Below are 21,041 nucleotides of genomic sequence, written 5' to 3' on the forward strand. Positions count from 1 at the left end.
AAAATCTAGTTTGTTATATACACACACACATAACATAATCTAATAAATAAAAAAATCATATAAAAAAATTAAACACCATATACATTCACCATAAAATTAAATAAATAGAAAACATATATTAAAAAAATTGAGATGGGGAGAAAAAAAAAACATAAATTTTTTTAAGGTTGAATTAGGGGTAAAATAGAAAATAAAAAAACTAGGCTATTCCTAAGAACGAATAACCTAATATTGGGAGGCCCATAATAGCTATTCCTCTTGCAAAGGGAATAGCTCATTCCCAGGAACAAGATGTATTAACAAACAATGGAATGAGCCTATTCCTAAGAATGTCATTCAACTCCAAACCTATTCCACGAACCAAACGTGCTGTAAAGGTTGTAGTAGAAAATGCCATAGAAATTTCAGATTCTTGTCCTTAAATCAAGAAAAGCTAAAAAACTATACTCTAAATTGTTGAAACTGCTTTACTGCATGCGGTACTCTAACTTAGAGCATCCACATTGGTTGGGGAGAATGGGGGGATAATGTAAGAGTGATTAGGAAAGAGAATGTGGGAGGGGAGAGAAAAAAAAAAAAAAAAAAAAAAGAAAAAACAAAACCAAAAAAAAATTAAAAATAATAATAATAATCAGACGCGTCAGGCGCGCCTGACGCGCCTCCGGGCGCGTGCACTGCATGCGCCCGGCTTCTGCCCAAGGCTGTGCGCGAACGTGCACAGCCTTACTTCTCCATCTTTATTTTTTATTTATTTATTTTTTTCTGACAATATCCTCACATTTGCAGGACAATTATTTTTCAATTATCTCCCCTCCACACTAATTATTATCTCATGTAGGGAAGAATTAATGCTGAAATCTCCCCACAATATGCACAAGTGTGGATGCTCTTAGCCGCTTATGTTGAGTTGGCAGGATCGGATGTTCTAGCTTGCTAGCCAGTTTCAGTCTGTTCCTGTTGACTTATTTCTTCTGAGCTTGTCAAATACAGAATCTTCTTTTTGATACTCTCCAATGATAGGTGCAGGCTCCAACTTGAACTCATTGAGGGGTTTTGAAGTGATAGATTCAATCAAAGCTGATATTGAATTTGTTTGCCCTGAGACAGTGTCCTGCACTGATATTCTAGCCATTGCTACCAGAGATTCTGTCCTTCTAGTACTCTTTTCATTACTTTTGTTAGTTGACATGTAAGTATGATGACATGGTAGAAATAATATCAACAAATCAGCTATTATACTTAATTGTTTCACGTTTTAAAGTACAAGGACTAATTGAACAAAATTAAGTTAGAATGACTAAATTGAACAAAATATTATAATACATGGACCGTATAGGTACTTTGACCCACCAACATATGAGATGATTGGGAGACTATGAGAAGATTGGGAGACTGTTGTTGAGTATAGACACTGTGTTGGAGCAGTCCGTCTCGAGCAACACGTTGTCATATTGTATTTTCTTTAACCAAGATAGTGCCTCTTTGGAAGCGAGAATTTCAGCCGTGAAGGGGGTCAAGGGCACACGAAATGAGACCTGCCTCTTTGCTTGCTTTGTAGCGCAAGCCAGGGGCGAATCCAACATGGGGCAGCTGCCCCCCTCCCCACCCCTCTCCCTCCCACACCTTATATATAACCCTTTTATGTATATATGTATATATAGTACAAGTTTTAGTATAGATATAACAAAATAGATAAAAGTAAAAAAAAAAATGATTAGATCAGGTGGCAAAGCACACATGTCTCAACTTTATTTATAGAGGCTAGGGTTTGAATCCTCAATATGGTTTTGGCACCTCTTTTTAAGAGGCTAGGGTTCGAATGCAATATGTGTACTGACACAATTTATTTATGACTTCTAAATACTATGTATTAATTAATTGTGAAATTTACACACATATATATAACTTTCTTTTATATTAATAATGAAATGTGTCTATAATGTATTTTTTATTCGAATTATTTTATCAAATTAATTATGTTTTATATTTTGTTATGAACATTTTTTATAAAGTTTTGATGTGTTTTATTTTTCGTTCACATCCAACAATATTTATGGTTATACTTTAAGTGTTTTATTTTTTTATCAAACTATCTCTTTTGTTTTAATGCGTTTCGCACCCACTGAAAAAGTTTTCTGGATCCGTTGCGAGTTTTCTGGATCCGTCACTGGCACAAGCAATATATAACCAACTCAATAAGGAATAAAAATACAGACATAAATCAAGAATAGTAATTTGGATTCACGCTTATAATTTTTTTAGTATTGAACCTTAACCAAAATTGACCATATGGTTCCAATGTATAGTTCAAATTGTATAGTACGTCAGTATATGTTTAATTTTGGACAAAATCGTGATCTCTTTAAAAAAAAAAAAAAGGGAAAATTGTGGGCCGTTTATTTTTTTTCTATGTTTTGTATTTAAAAAATTTGTTTAATGACATTTATTTTTTAAAAAAATTTACTTTATTTTTAGATTGACATTATAAAATTAATACAAGTTTAATTTCAAGTGATTTTTAAATTTTATATTTAAAATATTTTTTGATATGTTTGATTTAATATAATAAATATAATTATTATTTATAAGTCTACTATATATATATATATATATATATATATATATATATATATATATATATATATATATAAGATTTTTACATTTGATATATGAACCAAATTTATATGTGTATATAACATAACTAAAAACATATACGAACCAATAATCTATTAAGTTCACCTAAAATTGAAAGATGAGAAGCTTTAGGAGGTCAATGATGAAGATGGGAAGCTTGGTGCCGGGTGATGGAGAATGTGGAGCGATTCATAGAAACTATAGAGTTTGTAAACACAAAAAATTCGAATTATATATATTCAAAATTCAAAGTGTATCGGTTACAATAAAGTGTGTATCAAACGAGAAGGGTACAATCTCTGTATATGAGTAGTCATCTATTATCTACTAGAAGTATGCATATTGGAAGTATGCCGAATTGGAGGTGTGCCGAGTTCAGAGTATGCTGAACTGGAAGTATGCCAAGTTCAGTGAACTGGAAGTAGTTCCTTGCTGAAGAGCCTCCGGAGTTGAGTAGCTTGTTATTCAGTGAAGGGCTAATATGCAGCTTGATCTTCAAAGAAGGGCTGGTGTGCCGAGTTCAGAATATGTTAAACTGGAAGTATGCCGAGTTTAGAATATGTTGAACTGGAAGTATGCCGAGTTCAGAATATGTTAAACAGGAAGTATGCCGAGTTCAGAATATGTTGAACTGGAAGTATGCCGAGTTCATAATATGTTGAACTGGAAGTAGTTCAGAATATGTTGAACTGGAAGTAGTTCAGAATATGTTGAACTGGAAGTAGAATATGTTGAACTGGAAGTACGCTGAGTTCAGAATATGTTAAACTGGAAGTATGCCGAGTTCAGAATATGTTGAACTGGAAGTAGTTCCTGCTGAAGGGCCTCCGAAGTTGAGTAGCTTGTTCTACAGTGAAGGGCTAATATAATATGCAGCTTGATTCCTGCGAGATGCCAGCAGAGCTTCAGTATGCAGATCTTCAGAGCTCCCATTCTTGAAAATGAAACCACTATTTATAGTAGTGAGTGTAGAGAAGAAATCTCTAACCAACTTTATCCCTTTAGATAATTACTAATTTAATTTAATTATTTTAATTAAATTAAGGAATGTATCGGGACACAATTGCGTCCAAGTTCATCATTTCATTAAATTTCAAATAATATCAAATTATCCAAATTCCTTCAAAATTATATAATCCACATATAATTTTGATAGGACAAAACCAAGTCAAACCCGTTAATTAGTAAACTCAACTAATGCAAACGGGCCTGGTCCAACTCAATTAATTATTTCACCATCCTAGGCTGAATAATCCAACGTCCAATTATATTTAATTAAGTAATTAAACAAATTAATTATTTAATGGGCCATTTAATTAACCCAATTAAATAAATATTAGTCCAATAAACTTAATCAAAATAATTAATTTCATAATTAAATATCCACCACGACCTAATAACATCATTTAAATTTTCAATGTTTTTGTTAATCAAGTAAATTCTGTAAAACAAGCTGCTCTAATATATCACTATCAAGTATCAAGCTAAGCTCTCATGTACTATCAAAATGACACCTTTTATAAAAATTGGAATGTAAATTAAAGCAAAAAGTCAAAGAGTACCAGATGCACCGGGGCATACCCCTGAATAAAAATGCAATGTGCAAAATAACCTCAAATAGGGAAAATTAAATCGTGCACCATGGCGTACAATGCATTGTGTGATATGGTCCAAAACAACGTCGTTTTGTACTCTCTTTTTTTTTTTTTTTTTCCTGAAAATTTCATTTTCCGTGTCTGTTGTTAACTTCTGGAAAAAAAAAAAAAATCATGTTTCGAATGTACATAATTGTATAACAAAATACACATAATCTTTTTTGAAAGGATAATACACATAATCTAACATAATACATAATCTAACATAATACATATTACACATAATCTAACATAATACATATTACACATAATCTAACATAATACATAATACACATAAACTCTTAACTCTTAAAAAATCACTTGTTTCGAATGTGCATATTTGTATAATAAAATGTACATAATTGTATAACAGAATACACATACACTTCGTCGTGTCAATTCCTCACACAATTTAACAAAACGACGTCGTTTTGGCAAGATGGGACGCACAATGATTGTGCACCTTGATGCACGATATAACGATTGCTCAAATAGGGCAAATTATGCTGTGAAACTGTGTTCACCTTACAATGTGGATACGGGTCTAAAACTGTTCATAATTATAAAAATATAGTTCAAAAATTATGAACATAGAATTGTGAACATAATTATAAACATATAATTCTGTAATTGTGAATATAGAGTTCAATAATTATGAATATGATGTTCAAAAATTATGAATATATAACTTTATAATTATAAATATATAATTCAGTAATTATGAATATAGAATCGTGTCCACGTTGCAAGGTGGACACGATTCCACAGCATAACAATTGCTCAAATAGAGGTTAGGATCAAAGCCCAACACATGACTACGCAAAACTCCCCTAGGCCCAAGTCGTGCATGATTAAAACAAATATATATATATATATATATATATATATATATATATATATATAGGAGAATTAAATCATCTACCAATGGGCCATCTGTTTCATCCCACATGAGATACGGCAACCGTTATACCGTGCACCAGAGCGTTGTCAAGTTGTGTGAGGAATTAATGTGACGAAATGTATGTAAATTTAATTATAAAATTGTGTATTTTTAGGTATAATATTTTTGTATTTTCAGATATAAAATTCTGTACATTCAAAATATAGAATTTTTATCTTTTCAAAAAAAAATGATGTGTGTGTTCTCTATTATATAATTCTTTCTGTACATTTGAAACATGGGGATTTTCAGTTATAAAAATTCTGTGTTTTCAGATATAAAATTTTGTATTTTCAGGTATACAATTTTGTGTTTTCTATTATACAATTCTGTACATTCGAAACATAATTTTTTTTAAGGAGTTAACAGACACGCGAAAATGGTACAAAACAACGTCGTTTTGGGTCAGGCCGCACAATGCATTGTGCGCCTTGGTGCACGGTATAATTCGTCCACACGTTATAGATTCAGAAAACACACATTAATTAGAATGAAAGGTAAAAAGGTTTACCTTGCAGTTAAAAGGCTACTAGCTGCATCAAGTGTCTTAGAATGGAAGGCTCCAAGGATCCTCTTAAACTCTGGGCTCTTCAACTCTTCAAGAACACATCTGCCAAAAAAAAAAAAACTTAAAAGACAAACTAAAAGCTACTTCCCAAAAAACAATTTTGAGGATCGGAGCAGACCTGGTAGTGAAAAGTTGCACTGCACCACCAAGAGTATTGGCAAGAGCAGTATCAGCAGGAGTTATTTGATGGCCAACCAAATAGAACATAAAAATATCATCACATATAACCTTATAGGGCTCTCTAAAACCTAAACAAGCTGCATCAAACCTCACAGATCTGCGATGGCGGTTCTGCTCTTGCACTTCCATCTTTTACACACAAACAAAAACAAAAAAGACAATAATTTTAATATTCTATAAGCAAAGAGCATAGCCTAACACCAAACTAATTATATAAATATTTTTTTTTAAACATAATAAATCCAGGATTGTCCAGCAAATTATAAAGCTAATAAAAGAATCAATCTTGAGGCAAATTGATGAAGCCTCCCGAGAAGATAGAAAGAAGAAAGGGAATACCTTAATTCGTCGACGTGGTTTTGGGAGGTCAGAAGAAGAGAACGGCAGAGGGCAGAAAAAGTTATGTAAGAATGAATTGGGCGTAGGCGCGTAGCAGTATTTATAGTGGTTTAAAATTTTTGGAAACGGGTTTTTGTATTCTAAAGATATTAGAAATCATTCTTTTTCTATAATAATGTATCTACTAATTAACAATATTTAGGAAGTTATATATATAATAATTAAATAATAAATATGTTTAGGGAAGTATATATTTTGTTAATTATAAATAATAATAAAAATTCTTAATAAAATATAGGTTTTAAATATTTTACAAAAAAGGACTCAGTGAATATTATTTTTATTTTTTAATGGTGTGTAACTCTGCCGCTGCTTGCTGGTGAGACTTGATTCCTGATCATTCTTTTAAACTTTTATCTCTATAACTAGTTAAGTTGCCCATGCGGGTTAAAATTTCTATTCTAATATTATAAAATAGTGTAATACAATTCATATTCTAATATATCTACATACAATTCTAATAAGAACATATAATGTTAGGTCCTTAACTAAAAAAAAAATCAGTAGTATTGATTATATTCGAATCTATCTACATCTACAATTCTAATATCTACATCTACATCTACAATTCTAATAAGAGTCAATAATGTCAGGCCCTTAACTGGAACAAACAAAAATATCGGTAGTATTGTTTCTTTAAAGATTGGTATATCACATTGTTGAAGCAATAATAGTTAATGGGACACATAAAGGAACCAAATTTCTTATCTCCCGAATGTCTCTAGCTTCTTTTGATATGAGACTGCCCTTCAAGTTCCAGCATAAACAATTCATGTTGATGCTTGCCCAATTGCCCAATTCATACAAATCATAAACAATGATTTATAAAATCTCTAAAGTTACAGCACCGCATCGTACATATACACATTAACTATTAATTTGAGCAATTACTTGCTCGAATTCAAACAATGATAACATCAACAAACATAAACGATCAAAATCATATCTTAATTGTAATATATAATACAGAGTATTTAATGTTATAATTTAAATAATTGTATATTGATCAAAATATTCTTAATATATTATAACAAACATACGGGTAAAAATTCTAGTATTAGAAAAAAGTATATGCATGAGAATAATATATATTTTACATTACATACTATTAACTTTATTACAATGCAATCTTTGTTCAAAATTACTTACGCAATTATTGACTTGATCCCACAATCTCTCACTTAAGGGAGTAACTTGGTGCTAATAAACCACAAGACCATTGGCCTAATGGAACAATTTTTAAAATATTTGATAAATATTTAAAAATTATCAAATAAACCTCATATTTTAGGATAGTGCAATCTAGATCTCTAATAGAAAAATATTCCACTAAAATCCCATAAACCAACAAAAAGTACAATAATGTCTTAATTTTATATATATTTATTATACGTTTCTACTGAGTCTCGAACTCATAATCTCTCATTTCTTATATGAGAGTTTAATCCAAGTGCCAATAAACCACAAGGTCCTTAGATCGCAGCTAAAAGCTCCAATATTCAACATTTCCTTCCAAAATTTTAACTTATTGTGTGCGTGTGTGTGTGTGTTTTTTTTTAAGAGATTGAGCAAAATGGGTAAAGCTACCATGGCGGAGCCGGTAGTGATCGGGGGTATGGTGTTGGATATAAATTGCAGTCCTTCTGTTCCTGCTAATCCCGGAACAACCACTCCTGGCAAGGTTTGATGTCATACTTCATAAACTCTTATTTATAAACCCTTATTTATACCTTGCAACCAAAAACCCTTATTTTTTTCCGAATATTTATAAACAATTGAATGATTACCATAGATTCTGTTTGTAAAGAATTTTAGGTCTGTTTGATGTCAAGTGCATCTAAATGAGGTCTCTTATAGATGGGCTTAAATCCTACGCCCACAAAGTAAAATCTGGTTTTACACTGTCCATCTTTACCACTAACCAACTCATTCATCTCTGCTCTAAATATGGTCTAATCCGAGAAGCTCAGAATCTGTTTGAAGAAATGTCAGAACGAAACGTGTTTACCTGGAATGCCATTATAAACGCTCAAGTAAAGGCCCAAAACTTTGTCCGTGCACGAGAACTTTTTGATGCTGCTCCTCAGAAAGATTCTGTGACATACAATTCAATGCTCTCCGGTTATGTAAACTGCAATGGACATGAAAATCAAGCTGTTGAAGTATTTGTTGCAATGCAGTATGACAGTGGTAAAGCTCGAATAGATGAGTTTACTCTAACTTCGATGCTTGGTTTGACAGTAAAGTTGGGTGTCTTGGCTTATGGAAAGCAGCTGCATTCATATATGTTAAAGACTGGTAATGATATTAGTTCGTTTGCAGTTAGTTCTCTCATTGATATGTATTCAAAATGTGGGTCTTTTCAAGATGCATGGAGGGTGTTTAGTGTATGTGATTGTCAAGCAGTGGACTTGGTTTCAAAGAATGCACTGGTGGCAGCCTGTCTCAGAGAAGGCCAACTGGAGATTGCTCAGAAAATCTTTTGGAGCAACCCGGAATTAAATGATGCAATTTCTTGGAATACAATGATTTCGGGTTATGCTCATAATGGCTATGAGAAGGAAGCAATCCAATTGTTCAAGCTAATGGCAGAGGAGGGTCTTTCATGGAATGAGCATAGTTACGCTAGTGTTTTGAGTGCTTGTGCCAGTCTCAAGAATTTGAAACTTGGGAAGGAGGTTCATGCTTGGGTTTTGAAGAAAGGAGCAGTTTTGAATCCATTTATAAGTAGTGGCATAGTTGATGTGTATTGCAAGTGCGGTAATATGAAATATGCTGAGTCTGTTCATGAAACTATTGAGGGGCAGAACCCTTTTTCTGTCACGTCGTTGATAGTGGGATATTCAGCAGAGGCTAACATGTTAGCAGCTAGAAGGCTCTTTGATTCTTTGGCTGAGAAGAATCCTGTGGTATGGACAGCCATAATGTCTGGTTATCTGAAATCTCAGCAATGCGAGGAAGTTTTTCAGCTTTTTAAGGAACTCAGGGAAAAGGGTGTTAGAGTAGTTCCTGATGTTCTAATTCTTGTCAGCCTGCTTGGTGCTTGTGCAATGCATGCAACTTTAGATCCTGGAAAGCAAACACATGCTTACTTGTTGAGAACAGGAACTATGATGGACGAGAAACTAGCAAATGCTTTGGTTGATATGTATTCAAAATGTGGAAGTATATCGTATGCAGAAAGTATATTTCAACAGTTTGAAAGCAAAGATTCCATCTTGTACAACACGATGATAGCTGGTTATGCTCACCATGGTTATGAAAATGAAACCCTTCTGCTTTTCAGAGAAATGAAGGATAGAGGATTTCAACCGGATGCAGTGACCTTTCTTGCCATTCTCTCTATGTGTCGCCACAGGGGCCTAATAAAAATTGGGGAAGAGTTTTTCTATTCAATGACGAAAGACTACAACATCTCTCCTGATATTGACCACTATTCCTGTATGATTGATTTGTATGGAAGGGGTAATCAACTTGAAAAGGCAGTAGACATTATGGAAAACATTCCCAGCGAACCAGATGCAGTAGTTTTGGGTGCATTTGTGAATGCTTGCAAGATGAACGGGAATGCAGAACTTGCAAAAACAGCAGAGGAGGCGCTATTGCGGATTGAAGGGGAGAATGGGGCTAGATACGTGCAGTTGGCTAGTATATATGCCTCAGACGGGAAGTGGAGTGAGATGGGGAGGATCATGAAGATGATGAGAGGGAAGGACGTCAAGAAACTTGTTGGTTGTAGTTGGGTACATGTAGGAAACAAAGTTCATACATTTACCTCTGCTGATAGATCTCACTCGGAAAAGGAGGCCATATATTTTACCTTAGGGTGTTTGATCCAAGAATTAAATGATGTACCTTCAACCTTATTACTTGAATGAAGAACCTTCAAGCAATCTAGGATCTCATCACTATGCCAGGCTAGTTATCTAGGCAAATTGACTGTCTTCTTTTATCTACAATCTAAAGGATCAGAATCCAATGCCTGTAGGGAAATTATGCGATATCCTTTTTTGCTTCAAGTATTCAATATTATGAACAGTGGATTGTCAACGTATATTGTTGTTTCGTTCAGGCGTCTAATAAGTTTGTCTCTACTCAAGTCCTGCTTGTAGCCACAGGCTGTCCATATATCCTCCCTATGGCTGCATATAATGCTGAACTTTGCTATGCAGATTGTCTATACATTAGGTGGTGTGGCAAGGAATATTGCCGAGTGCATGTCAAAGATTGGAGCGAAGCCGTACCTGATAAGTGCTGTAGGATTTGACATGGCAGGTTAGTACTATATTACTTGAACCGTGCATGAGAGAACTATTAAACTATAGTTTGTAAGATTTGTTTGTTTGTTTGTTTGTTTTTTTTTTTTGTTTTTTTCCGAAACCTTCCTGAGGTGTGACAAGCAATACTTCTCTTGATAGGAAATTTGCTATTGGAACATTGGAAATCTGCAGGATTATCTATAGAAGGTAGATTCTTAAATATTTTTCATTACTTTTTCAATTTGATGATTTAATAATCACTTCGTAATTAATAAAAAAATTTCACACATAGAGACAGCCTGCTCCTTAATGCGGGTCTTCTTCTCTAATGTTGACATAGATTTGTAATCTCAAAAAAAAAAAGAAAAAAAGCTTCCTTCATGTAATTTCATTATTGATCTTGCATTCAATGACCTCGTACCATTGAGATGCTACCTTCATTTAACGGGGTTGTTGAAATCTGATCAGGCATTCGAAGACATCACAGTATTGAGACTGCTACCGTTTGCTACATTTATGATAGTAAAGGAGAAGTGGCAGCAGGTGTTTCTAATTTCGAAGCTGTTGTAAGTTGCTTCTAGGCAAACGAATCTGTTAAATTTCAAGTTTTCATAAAGTCTATGTTCCATTCATGGTGAAATTGTTAAAACAGGAGAAATTTCTCACAACGGCATGGATACAGAGCTTCAAATGCAATATTTTGTCTGCACCGGTATTGCTGCTAGATGCAAACTTGAATTCCTTGGCTCTGCAGGCATCATGTCAACGTACATTTTCCATGCTGGCAAAGACTTTTCTTTGTTTTAATCTTGAACTATAAGTAGAAGATGGAAAGTAACTTATTTCTATTCAGAGATTAATTGGAAATTATGTCTCTCAGTTGCAGCAGAATGTAATACTCCAGTGTGGTTTGAGCCTGTCTCGGTTGTGAAATCCAGAAGAATTGCTTCGGTTGTCAATTATGTGAGTGCCATCGGACTTTATGTATGCCTTTTAGTTTCCTTCCCACTTTTATGATAATATTTGAGACGAAACTTGAGTTTGGCTTCTGTTAGGGATTGACGCTGAAATAGGGGCCATAGTTGAGAAATAATACATCCTATTACTCTATGTAATACACTTATCGTTGGATCTATGCATACATACCTTCCTCCATTGATTTGAAAAGTTAATTTGCAGATTACATTTGCATCACCTAATGAGCATGAGCTCATAGCCATGGGAAATGCGGTGGCCAATGCTGATATATTCCAGCCTATAAAACACGCTGAGGGCAGCCAAAAGCTTTCTGTAGAAGCTTTGTTTCAAAGGCTAAAACCTGCAATTATGCTCCTGCTAGACAAAGGTGTCAAAGCATTGATCGTCACTATTGGATCAGACGGGGCGTTCTTATGCTTCAGGGGAACGGGTAGCATCAACAAACTTGGTTTCACGGGAAACCAACCTTCACCCTTTAGCAAACAACTATATGAAGCTGTAACCTCAAAGTGCCCCCGAGATCATATATTTAATACTTCCAAGCACGAGTCGAGCTCCAACATGTTTGCTGTGCATTTTCCCACACTGTCCACATCTGTTGCAAGGCTTACAGGGGCCGGGGATTGCTTGGTTGGTGGGACTCTGGCGTCCTGGTGCGCTGGTCTAGACATCATGCAGAGTTTAGCAGTTGGGATTGCCGCTGCCAAAGCTGCAGTTGAAGTAGACAGCAATGTGCCTGCAGAGTACTCTTTAGCCAAACTTGCTGGTAAGCCATTACTGTCATCTCACCTTTTACTTACATATTACATAAAAACCTCGGGTAGTATGTAAAGAAACATAAAAGTTTATATACTTTCTTCAATAAAACGATTGACATTCAAATCATTAATCTGCAGATGATGCGGGGATTGTATATACTGGTGCCAGAACAATCTTTTGCCCGTCAATGTTGTAGATTGCAGCATACTAGCTGTTTATGCTAAAATTCATTACTCAATTTGATGAATATATGATGGATGAATGGATCTGATATGACTGATAAACTTTACTTCGGAATGTATGTGATGAATTTAACTTCAAAGTTTGATGAATATGTTTTATATTTGGTCTCATAGTATAGCAACTCTTTTTGATATATTCTTTTATGAAGTTATTATAGACTTATATAGTTGGAGTTGAGTACAGTGTTAGGCTGTTAGCCAAAGGCGCTATGAATAAGCATCAATTATGGTGATGAGTAACATATAGATAGGGTGGGATACATAGGTGGTGGGAAGCAATGGTAGGTGCGTATCAATATCATGATAAGTAGGTAGATAAGTGATAGTAACGATAAAAAAAAAAGAGAAGTAATAGTAGTTGGGCATCAACGATCAGAGTAGATAGGTGGTAGTGTCAATAAAGAAAAGGGAAGTAATGGTAGGGAATAGGTAAATAGATATGTAAAAGTAGGTAGGTGGTAGCGATAGTAGAAAAAGGGAAATAATGGTAGTTGGGTATCGATAATCAAGGTAGTTAGGTGGTGGGAAGCAATGATAGGTGCGTATCGGTGATCATGATAGGTAGATAGGTAGGTGATAGTAACGATAGAAAAAGGGAAGTAATAGTAGGTGGACATCAACGATCAGACTAGATATGTGGTAGTGTCAATAAAGAAAAGAGAAGTAATGGTAGGGAGTGGGTAAATAGATATGTAAAAGTAGGTAGGTAGTGTCAATAAAGAAAAGGGAAGTAGTGGTAGGGAGTGGGTAAATAGATATGTAAAAGTAGGTAGGTGGTAGCGACGGTAGAAAAAAGGGAAATAATGGTAGTTGGGTATCGATAATCAAGGTAGCTAGGTGGTGGGAAGCAATGGTAGGCGCATATCGATGATCATGATAGGTAGGTAGGTAGGTGATAGTAACGATAGAAAAGATGGAAGTAATGGTAGGTGGGCATCAACGATCAGAGTAGATATGTGGTAGTGTCAATAAAGAAAAGGGAAGTAATGGTAGGGAGAGGGTAAATAGATATGTAAAAGGGTAGGTAGGTATGTGATAGTAATGATAGAAAAAAGGGAAGTAATGGTAGGTGGACATCAACGATCAGAGTAGATAGATGGTAGTGTCAATAAAGAAAAAGGAAGTAATGGTAGGGAATGGGTAAATAGATATGTAAAAGTAGGTAGGTGGTAGCGGATAGTAGAAAAAGAGAAATAATGGTAGTTGGGTATCGATAATCAAGGTAGCTAGGTGGTGGGAAGCAATGGTAGGTGCGTATCGATGATCATGATAAGTAGGTAGGTAGGTGATAGTAACGATAGAAAAAAGGGAAGTAATGGTAGGTGGGCATCAACGATCAGAGTAGATATGTGGTAGTGTCAATAAAGAAAAAATAGGCCATCGAACTCGAATAAGCTACAAATTGATCAATGAACTTGGAAAAAAGTGCAATTAACATTTTTAGCAAGTTACCAACAAGTTTTTGCTGATTAAGATGTCATTTGTATATTTTAATTTTTTTATTATTATCCTACTAAGCATTTCACCTTAAAAAAAAAAAAAAAAAAAAAAAAAAAAAAACTAAGCATTTGACCCTAAGTCGAAACAATGCAGGAGTTGCATAATAAAATATTTTCATTAAGCAAAGTTAGCAAAATTAGAAAGGACAGTGCAAAAAAACACTGTCCAAATAAGTTTAAACCCATAAACACTAAGCATTTAATTTAATCTACAATAAGCTTATCACCAATTCAGACATATCTCGTCATACGTATAAACCATACTCATCCTCATTGACTCATTTGAAAATATATAAACCCATAATTCCCTTTCTTCGTACAACTCACTCCTGTCTTCAGACACTTACAATGTCAATATTATTCCCTTAGACCATAGTATATACACTATACAGTATATACAAACACAAATGCTATATGCCTTCACAGACACTTACAATGTCAATATTATTCTCTTAGACCATAGTATATACACTATACAGTATATGCAAACACAAATGCTATATATATGCATGCATGCATGCTTGTTACCATGCATGCTTTACTCAAAAAACACGTTCTATTGATGAATTATGCATGCGAAATGATCAGTGCATTTGTATGTTATATGTCACGGGCGCAAAAAATTATAATCAATTCCAAGTTTTAATTTGTATTTTGATGAATTTTTGCAGCATTTCAGATCGATTATCATGCATGGCAATGAACATTGTGAGCAAGAAGGTGGCGGTGTTCATCATGCAATAGGAGCGACTGGAAAGTAACATTTCTCCTCCAACTTTTTTTACGATTAATGAGAAATGGAAGGGATGAAGAAGAACACTATGACTTGCACTCATTTTCAGACATTTTCTAAGTATTCCAAAGTAAATAATACATATTATTTTTGTGGATTCTCACCAATCAACCAAATCGCACGCTCATCGCACGGCCCGGCCGGGACTCCATTTTCACTAGATTGTTTATGCATGCTGATGTGGCCGATTCACCGTGGAGGAATACCTGAAGAAGATATGCGGAATTTGGAAGTAGTTATTTGTGTTAGAAATTATGAAATTCCCAAATTATAAAGTTGTAACACCATTCTTTGATTTCAGTCTGTCCTGGCCTACAAAGTTATATTTAATTTTCTAATATAACGTCATTCTTTAATTTCAGTCAGTCCCACATGGTTACCTTTAATTTTCTCAGGTAACACCATTCTTTAATTTCAGTCAGTCCAACACAGTTTTCTTTAATTTTCTCAGGTAACGTTATTCTTCAATTTCAGTCTACCCCACAAGGTTACATTTTCTCATGTAACGCCATTCTTTAATTTCAATCTGCCCGCCATGGTTACCTTTTCACAAGTAACACATCATTCTTTAATTTTGTGAGCACATAGCCATTAATGTGCAATCCAACTACGAGCTTAGGCTTTTACTTGAGATGGAGCACATGCTTCAATTTGGTATCAGAGTCATGTCAAAGGTCATGGGTTCGAATCTCACCGCCACTCGTAAGCGACTACGGTAGCTTGGAACCCACCGCACCATTAATGTGCAATCCAACTACGAGCTTAGGCTTTCAGTTGAGGTGGAGCACATGCTTCAATTAATAGGTTCAAACAAATTGCCTAGATTAGAACCATTCAATTAATAGGTTCAAAAAAATTTCAAATAATTCTACAAATTTGACTTGAACTCATGTTACAATGTACGGAGTAGTAATTTTCTCAACATATTGAAACACAACTAGTCAATACCGTTCCTACTGAGGCTCAAACCCATTATTTCCCATGGAGAATTTTTAAAACGTGCAAACATTGTGTTATGTTGATGTAACTTATGCGCATATAACGAAATTATTCTTTGAAATTTTTTATGCATGCCAAATATATATTATTAAGAGAAAATTTTCCGTTGAGGTATGAAAAAAAAAAAAAGAAGAAGAAGTTAATACTCCGTGTGAATATAAATAATTTTATTAATTTCGTAAGAGATTGAACATGCAATAAATTTTATTTTTAGGAAACACGTAACGCACCATTATTGTTGCATATATTCCTCATACTTTATTAATAATACAAAAAGAATCATATATAAGAGTGCACTCTAAGTAAAGTTTGCCTTGTACCAGCTTAATAGACATTTCTTACGGGAAGCCAAGCCAAAATTTTGAAGTTTGCCTTGTACCCGTTAGAGTTGTCACAAAATTAAAACAAGATTCTAAATAAAGGGTAGATGGATTATATTACAACCTCCATCCCCTGTTGAGGGTGTGTATAAATAATCATATATTAATTAAATGTAAATTAGAAATATCAAAATGCTAGGTCTGTTCTTTTCTGTTTCATAAAGATATAATAACATTATAACAATAATCTTTGGTACATGAGATGTGACTCAAACGTAGCATTTCTCCTCCATCTTTTATTACTACTAGTGAGAAACGGTAGTGTTTTTTTTTCGTCAAACATTTCTTACAAAATATCAAGTGGGACAACCTAAATATCGAATATATACATATTACAAACAGTAACGTAAAGCTTTAATTTTGATTACTGTAATGTCATTATATCCTTATTGTCATCACACGTCAGTATGTATGAGTTTGTAATAATGGTACGCTGGCAGTATATTTGAAGCAATTGCGAATTTAAAATAATAACATTTGAAGTGGTGAGACTTAAGAGTTTCAAAATTTAATTTTTTACTAAACCAGCAGACATATCCCTTTATACTATGATGATACTCATCACTCGTTTAATTTGAAAATATTTATACCCTCAAATTAAACCTGCTATCTCTTTATATCACTCACAGGTAAACATACTAAATATTTTTATGCGAAAAAAAAGACGTGATTTTTCCGTGCATATCTCGTGTAGTCGTTGTGCGTTTATTTTGTCAACCAAATTAAATGTTTCTTATAAAATGGTAAACTTTTATATCATTATCTACGTACCAAAATAAATATAATGAGCTAAAAAAATATAACTGTTTCCTATGTAATCGAATGCAATATATATGAACGTTGTAATGATTATCGATTAATTAAAATCTTACTATGACATATCATATCTTTTTTTTTTTTTCTAATATTTCAACGATTTAACGAATATAATTTAATTTTTTTTAAAAATATAATTTAATATTTTAATTTTTAAAAAGTAAATTTATAATAAGATTATATATAATTATTGCAGCGAGGGGTTCCATTTTACGAAAATTGCATACTGGTCCCTGTCTTCCACCTATAAATACCCTACTTGTCGCTTTCAAAAACATTCACCCTCTACTTCACTCTCGTCTTCAGACACTTAGTCATTGGTAAAAGTTATTTAGTTAGTGTATACATATAGTACTATACACTATACATAAATATACAAAAAATTTGTATATGCATGCAAGCGTGCATGTTGGGTGCAATTTGCAAAAATCACCTAAAAACACATATGCATGTGCATAACCTGAGTTAGATCATTGTGTTTATATGTTATATGTATCGATTCTAACGTTTTAATCTGTATTTATATGTGATGAACAGGGTTTATCGATTGAAAATGGCAATGAACATGAACAAGAAGGTGGTGGTGTTCATCATGGGAGCAACGGGTTCGGGGAAATCTAAGCTGTCCATCAGCCTGGCCGCCGGCGTCGGAGGGGAGATTATCAACTCCGACAAGATTCAGGTTTACCGGGGCCTTGACGTCTTGTCGAACAAGGTTACCGAGGCGGAGATGCAAGGCGTGCCTCACCATCTGCTCAGCGGAGCCGATCCCGACGTGGAATTCACCGCCGGCGACTTTTGCCTTCAGGCCACCGCGGCCATCGAGAAAATCAGCGGCTCCGGCAAGCTCCCCATCGTCGTCGGCGGCTCCAACTCGTTCATCGAAGCCCTGGTGGAGGACCCGATTTCCCAGTTCAAATCCACTTATCGCTGCTGCTTTATCTGGCTCGACGCTTGCCCGCTGGTTCTGGGGAAATTTGTGTCGGAACGAGTTGATCAAATGGTTGAACAAGGTATATATATATCTGCTTAAACTTTTAGTTGAAAAAATTAAATCGAAATAATTTTTGAGGGTTTTTTTGCAGGTTTGGTTGAAGAGGTTAGGGGAATATTTGATCCAGACTGTGAAGACTACACAAAGGGCATCCGGAAGGCTATTGGGGTGCCAGAATTGGACGAATATCTGCGTGCGGAGATTAACAAGAACGCGTCTGAGGTGGAAAAGACGGCTCTCCTTAAAGCCGCCATTACTCAAATCAAGCTTAACACCATAAGCTTGATTTACCGCCAGGTGGAGAAGATCAAGCAACTAAATGACATTCTGATGTGGCCGATTCACCGCATCGACGTCACCCCGGTTTTTCAGGTCAATGGTGACAAGGAGGCTCAAGAAGTCAACTGGGAAATGCTGGTGTTCAAGCCCAGCTTGGGTATTGTGGAGGAATACCTGAAGAATATCTGAGGACTTTTGTGTTTTAATTTTATTGTTGTTATATTATATATGTTTATGCATGGTGCTTCTGTAATCTCAGCTCCATTTTTACAGAAAAAATAAAACATGATGTAAGATTTCAATTGATAAGATGGAATAAATTTTAGTGTTTCATTTTCTCGTGCTGTGATAGTCTGCTTCCTCATGATACTATTTTCAAAGAATAATTATGTACATTATATTATGTTAATTAAAATCTAAATTTGTGGTTAACAATCTAATGAATTTAACAAATTAGCATATTAAATTGATTTAATAAAATTATACCTACAATGATAAGTTAATTTATTTCTAATTTTTTTGTTTTGAAAGTTACTGGCTCTATTACATTGTAGTATGTGTTCATATACTTTCTCAACCTACTGAAACACAAAGAACCAATAAGGCCTCCACTGAGGCTCGAACTTATAATCTTCCAAATGGAAGTCCAACCCGGATACCATTAGACCACATAGTCTTGGTTAATTTATTTCTAATTTCGCATACCCGTTTATATTCACTTGTCATACTTATAATCACTTATATAGAAATATATATACCCTTCAAGTGTACCCCTATCTCTATGTCATTTACTCATGTATTTTAGAGACTTTCAATGTTAGTAATAGTTTCTTAGAGCATATTATACATTTTACAAAGATTGCTTATGCATGGTTATAAATATGTTAGATTTTTATAAAATCAAACTTTTTTAAGGTGGACACTTGTCAGTTATCACTGGTCAGTACATGGAACCGAGAATGTAATTTGAACGTTGTAATGATTACAGATTAAATAAAATATTACTATATAATACATCATATCGTTATAAATATGTATTATAGATATCCACCACCCGATAATATTTGATATATTATTTTGTTCATATTAATATTTTCATTATTTTCTTACGTATACCATGGAGTTACATATAGTTAAACAAGATAAAATTTTACATTATTTTTATGTGAAAGAAAAGACGTGATTTATCCTTGCATATCTTGTGTAGTTGTTTTGGGTATATTTTGTTGATCAAACTAAACGTTTTTTCAAGAGTATGTAATTAAATTACTCCCAATCAATTAATAGGTTGGTCAAACAAATTGCCTAGATTAAAAATAATTCTACAAATCTGACAACCGAAATAACGAGTATATACATATGACAAATAGTAAGTTAATTATGGCTAGCTTTTGATTATATTAATGTAATGTCATTATATATATCCGCATTGTCGTCTCTTGTACGTATACAGTTTTTGACACTCTCAAGTCTCACCACTTTAAATATTATTTTAAATTCACAATTACTTCAAATTTACTGTCACCATTCTAAACACTTTAAACTCATAACTTTCTCAATAAACCATTACTCTTATAAAAGCAAATTATATCTTGGAAGAATTAAATCAAATCAATCGCACACCAAATCATTTGCAACAAAATGTATAATTCTTATTTTTAAAAAATGTATAATTCTTGAGATTATATCCAAGCCCATTGGATTTGACATACTAAGGATACTTTAGGATGAAGTCACAAATTAAAAATTCAAGTGAGACTTCAGACTAGGAAGTGGAATTTAACAAATTAGCATATTAAATTGATTTAATAAATTAAAATTATACCTACAATGATAAGTTAATTTATTTCTAATTGCACATACACTTTTATATTCACTTGTCATACTTATATATAATCACTCATATAAAAATATATATACCCTTCAACTCTACCCCTATCTCCATGTCATTTACTCTGTATTTTAGAGACTTTCAATGTTAGTAATATTTTCTTAGAGCATATTATACATTTTACAAAGATCGTTTATGCATGGTTATAAATATGCTAGATTTGTATAAAAACAAACTTTTTTAAGGTGGACCCTGTCAGGACATGGAACCGATCGAGAATGTAATTTGGACGTTATAATGATTACAGATTACATAAATAAATTATTACTATATAATACATCATATCGTTATAAATATGTATTATTTTGATTATTTAACACATTTAATGTAACTTTTAAAAAGCAAATCTGTAATAAGATTATAATTAATTCGAATTCCAGTCCTTAGCAACAATAGATACCCACTATATACCCGATAATATTTGATATATGATTTTGTTCATATTAATATTTTCATTATTTTCTTATGTATACCATGGAGTTACATATAGCTAAACAAGATAAAATTTTACATAATTTTTATGTGAAAGAAAAGATGTGATTTGATTTATCCGTGCATATATCTGGTGTAGTTGTTTTGGGATTATTTTGTTGACCAAACTAAATGTTTCTTATAAAACAGTAAACTTCTATATTGGGATATACATACCAAAATAAACATAACGGTCACCAATGTAATCGAATGTAATATGAACGGTTTAATGATTACCGATTAATTAAAATATTACCATAATATATCAAATCAAATTAAATATTTTTACGATTTAAAGAATATAATTTAATTTTAAAAAAGTAAAT

At 33.5% G+C, this 21,041-nt stretch overlaps 4 protein-coding genes across 4 annotated transcripts; 3 read left to right on the forward strand and 1 right to left on the reverse strand.

Moving 5' to 3' along the window:
* Positions 1-3,305: 3,305 nt before the first annotated feature.
* On the reverse strand, positions 3,306-6,375 carry LOC109161308. The gene is made up of 4 exons (XM_019309643.1): positions 6,296-6,375; positions 5,895-6,085; positions 5,720-5,818; positions 3,306-3,518 (listed from the first exon to the last, which is right to left on the reverse strand). The coding sequence occupies exons 2-4, from the start codon at positions 6,083-6,085 to the stop codon at positions 3,482-3,484; spliced, it is 327 nt and encodes a 108-aa protein (XP_019165188.1). The 5' UTR covers positions 6,296-6,375; the 3' UTR covers positions 3,306-3,481.
* A 1,456-nt stretch (positions 6,376-7,831) lies between these two features.
* Positions 7,832-12,727, forward strand: LOC109161549 (pseudouridine kinase). Its single transcript, XM_019309998.1, has 8 exons — positions 7,832-8,036; positions 10,528-10,630; positions 10,774-10,821; positions 11,083-11,180; positions 11,267-11,381; positions 11,495-11,577; positions 11,794-12,358; positions 12,489-12,727. The coding sequence occupies exons 1-8, from the start codon at positions 7,929-7,931 to the stop codon at positions 12,545-12,547; spliced, it is 1,179 nt and encodes a 392-aa protein (XP_019165543.1). The 5' UTR covers positions 7,832-7,928; the 3' UTR covers positions 12,548-12,727.
* Positions 8,043-10,520, forward strand: LOC109161548 (putative pentatricopeptide repeat-containing protein At3g18840). Its single transcript, XM_019309995.1, has 2 exons — positions 8,043-10,294; positions 10,325-10,520. The coding sequence occupies exon 1, from the start codon at positions 8,197-8,199 to the stop codon at positions 10,231-10,233; it is 2,037 nt and encodes a 678-aa protein (XP_019165540.1). The 5' UTR covers positions 8,043-8,196; the 3' UTR covers positions 10,234-10,294; positions 10,325-10,520.
* Positions 12,728-17,534: 4,807 nt separating the features above from the next.
* Positions 17,535-18,606, forward strand: LOC109161312 (adenylate isopentenyltransferase 3, chloroplastic-like). Its single transcript, XM_019309645.1, has 2 exons — positions 17,535-18,093; positions 18,166-18,606. The coding sequence occupies exons 1-2, from the start codon at positions 17,610-17,612 to the stop codon at positions 18,540-18,542; spliced, it is 861 nt and encodes a 286-aa protein (XP_019165190.1). The 5' UTR covers positions 17,535-17,609; the 3' UTR covers positions 18,543-18,606.
* The last annotated feature ends 2,435 nt before the right edge of the window (positions 18,607-21,041 follow it).

The sequence above is a fragment of the Ipomoea nil genome, unplaced genomic scaffold (genome assembly GCF_001879475.1).
Source record: "Ipomoea nil cultivar Tokyo-kokei standard unplaced genomic scaffold, Asagao_1.1 scaffold2922, whole genome shotgun sequence".
Classification (NCBI taxonomy): Eukaryota; Viridiplantae; Streptophyta; class Magnoliopsida; order Solanales; family Convolvulaceae; genus Ipomoea; species Ipomoea nil.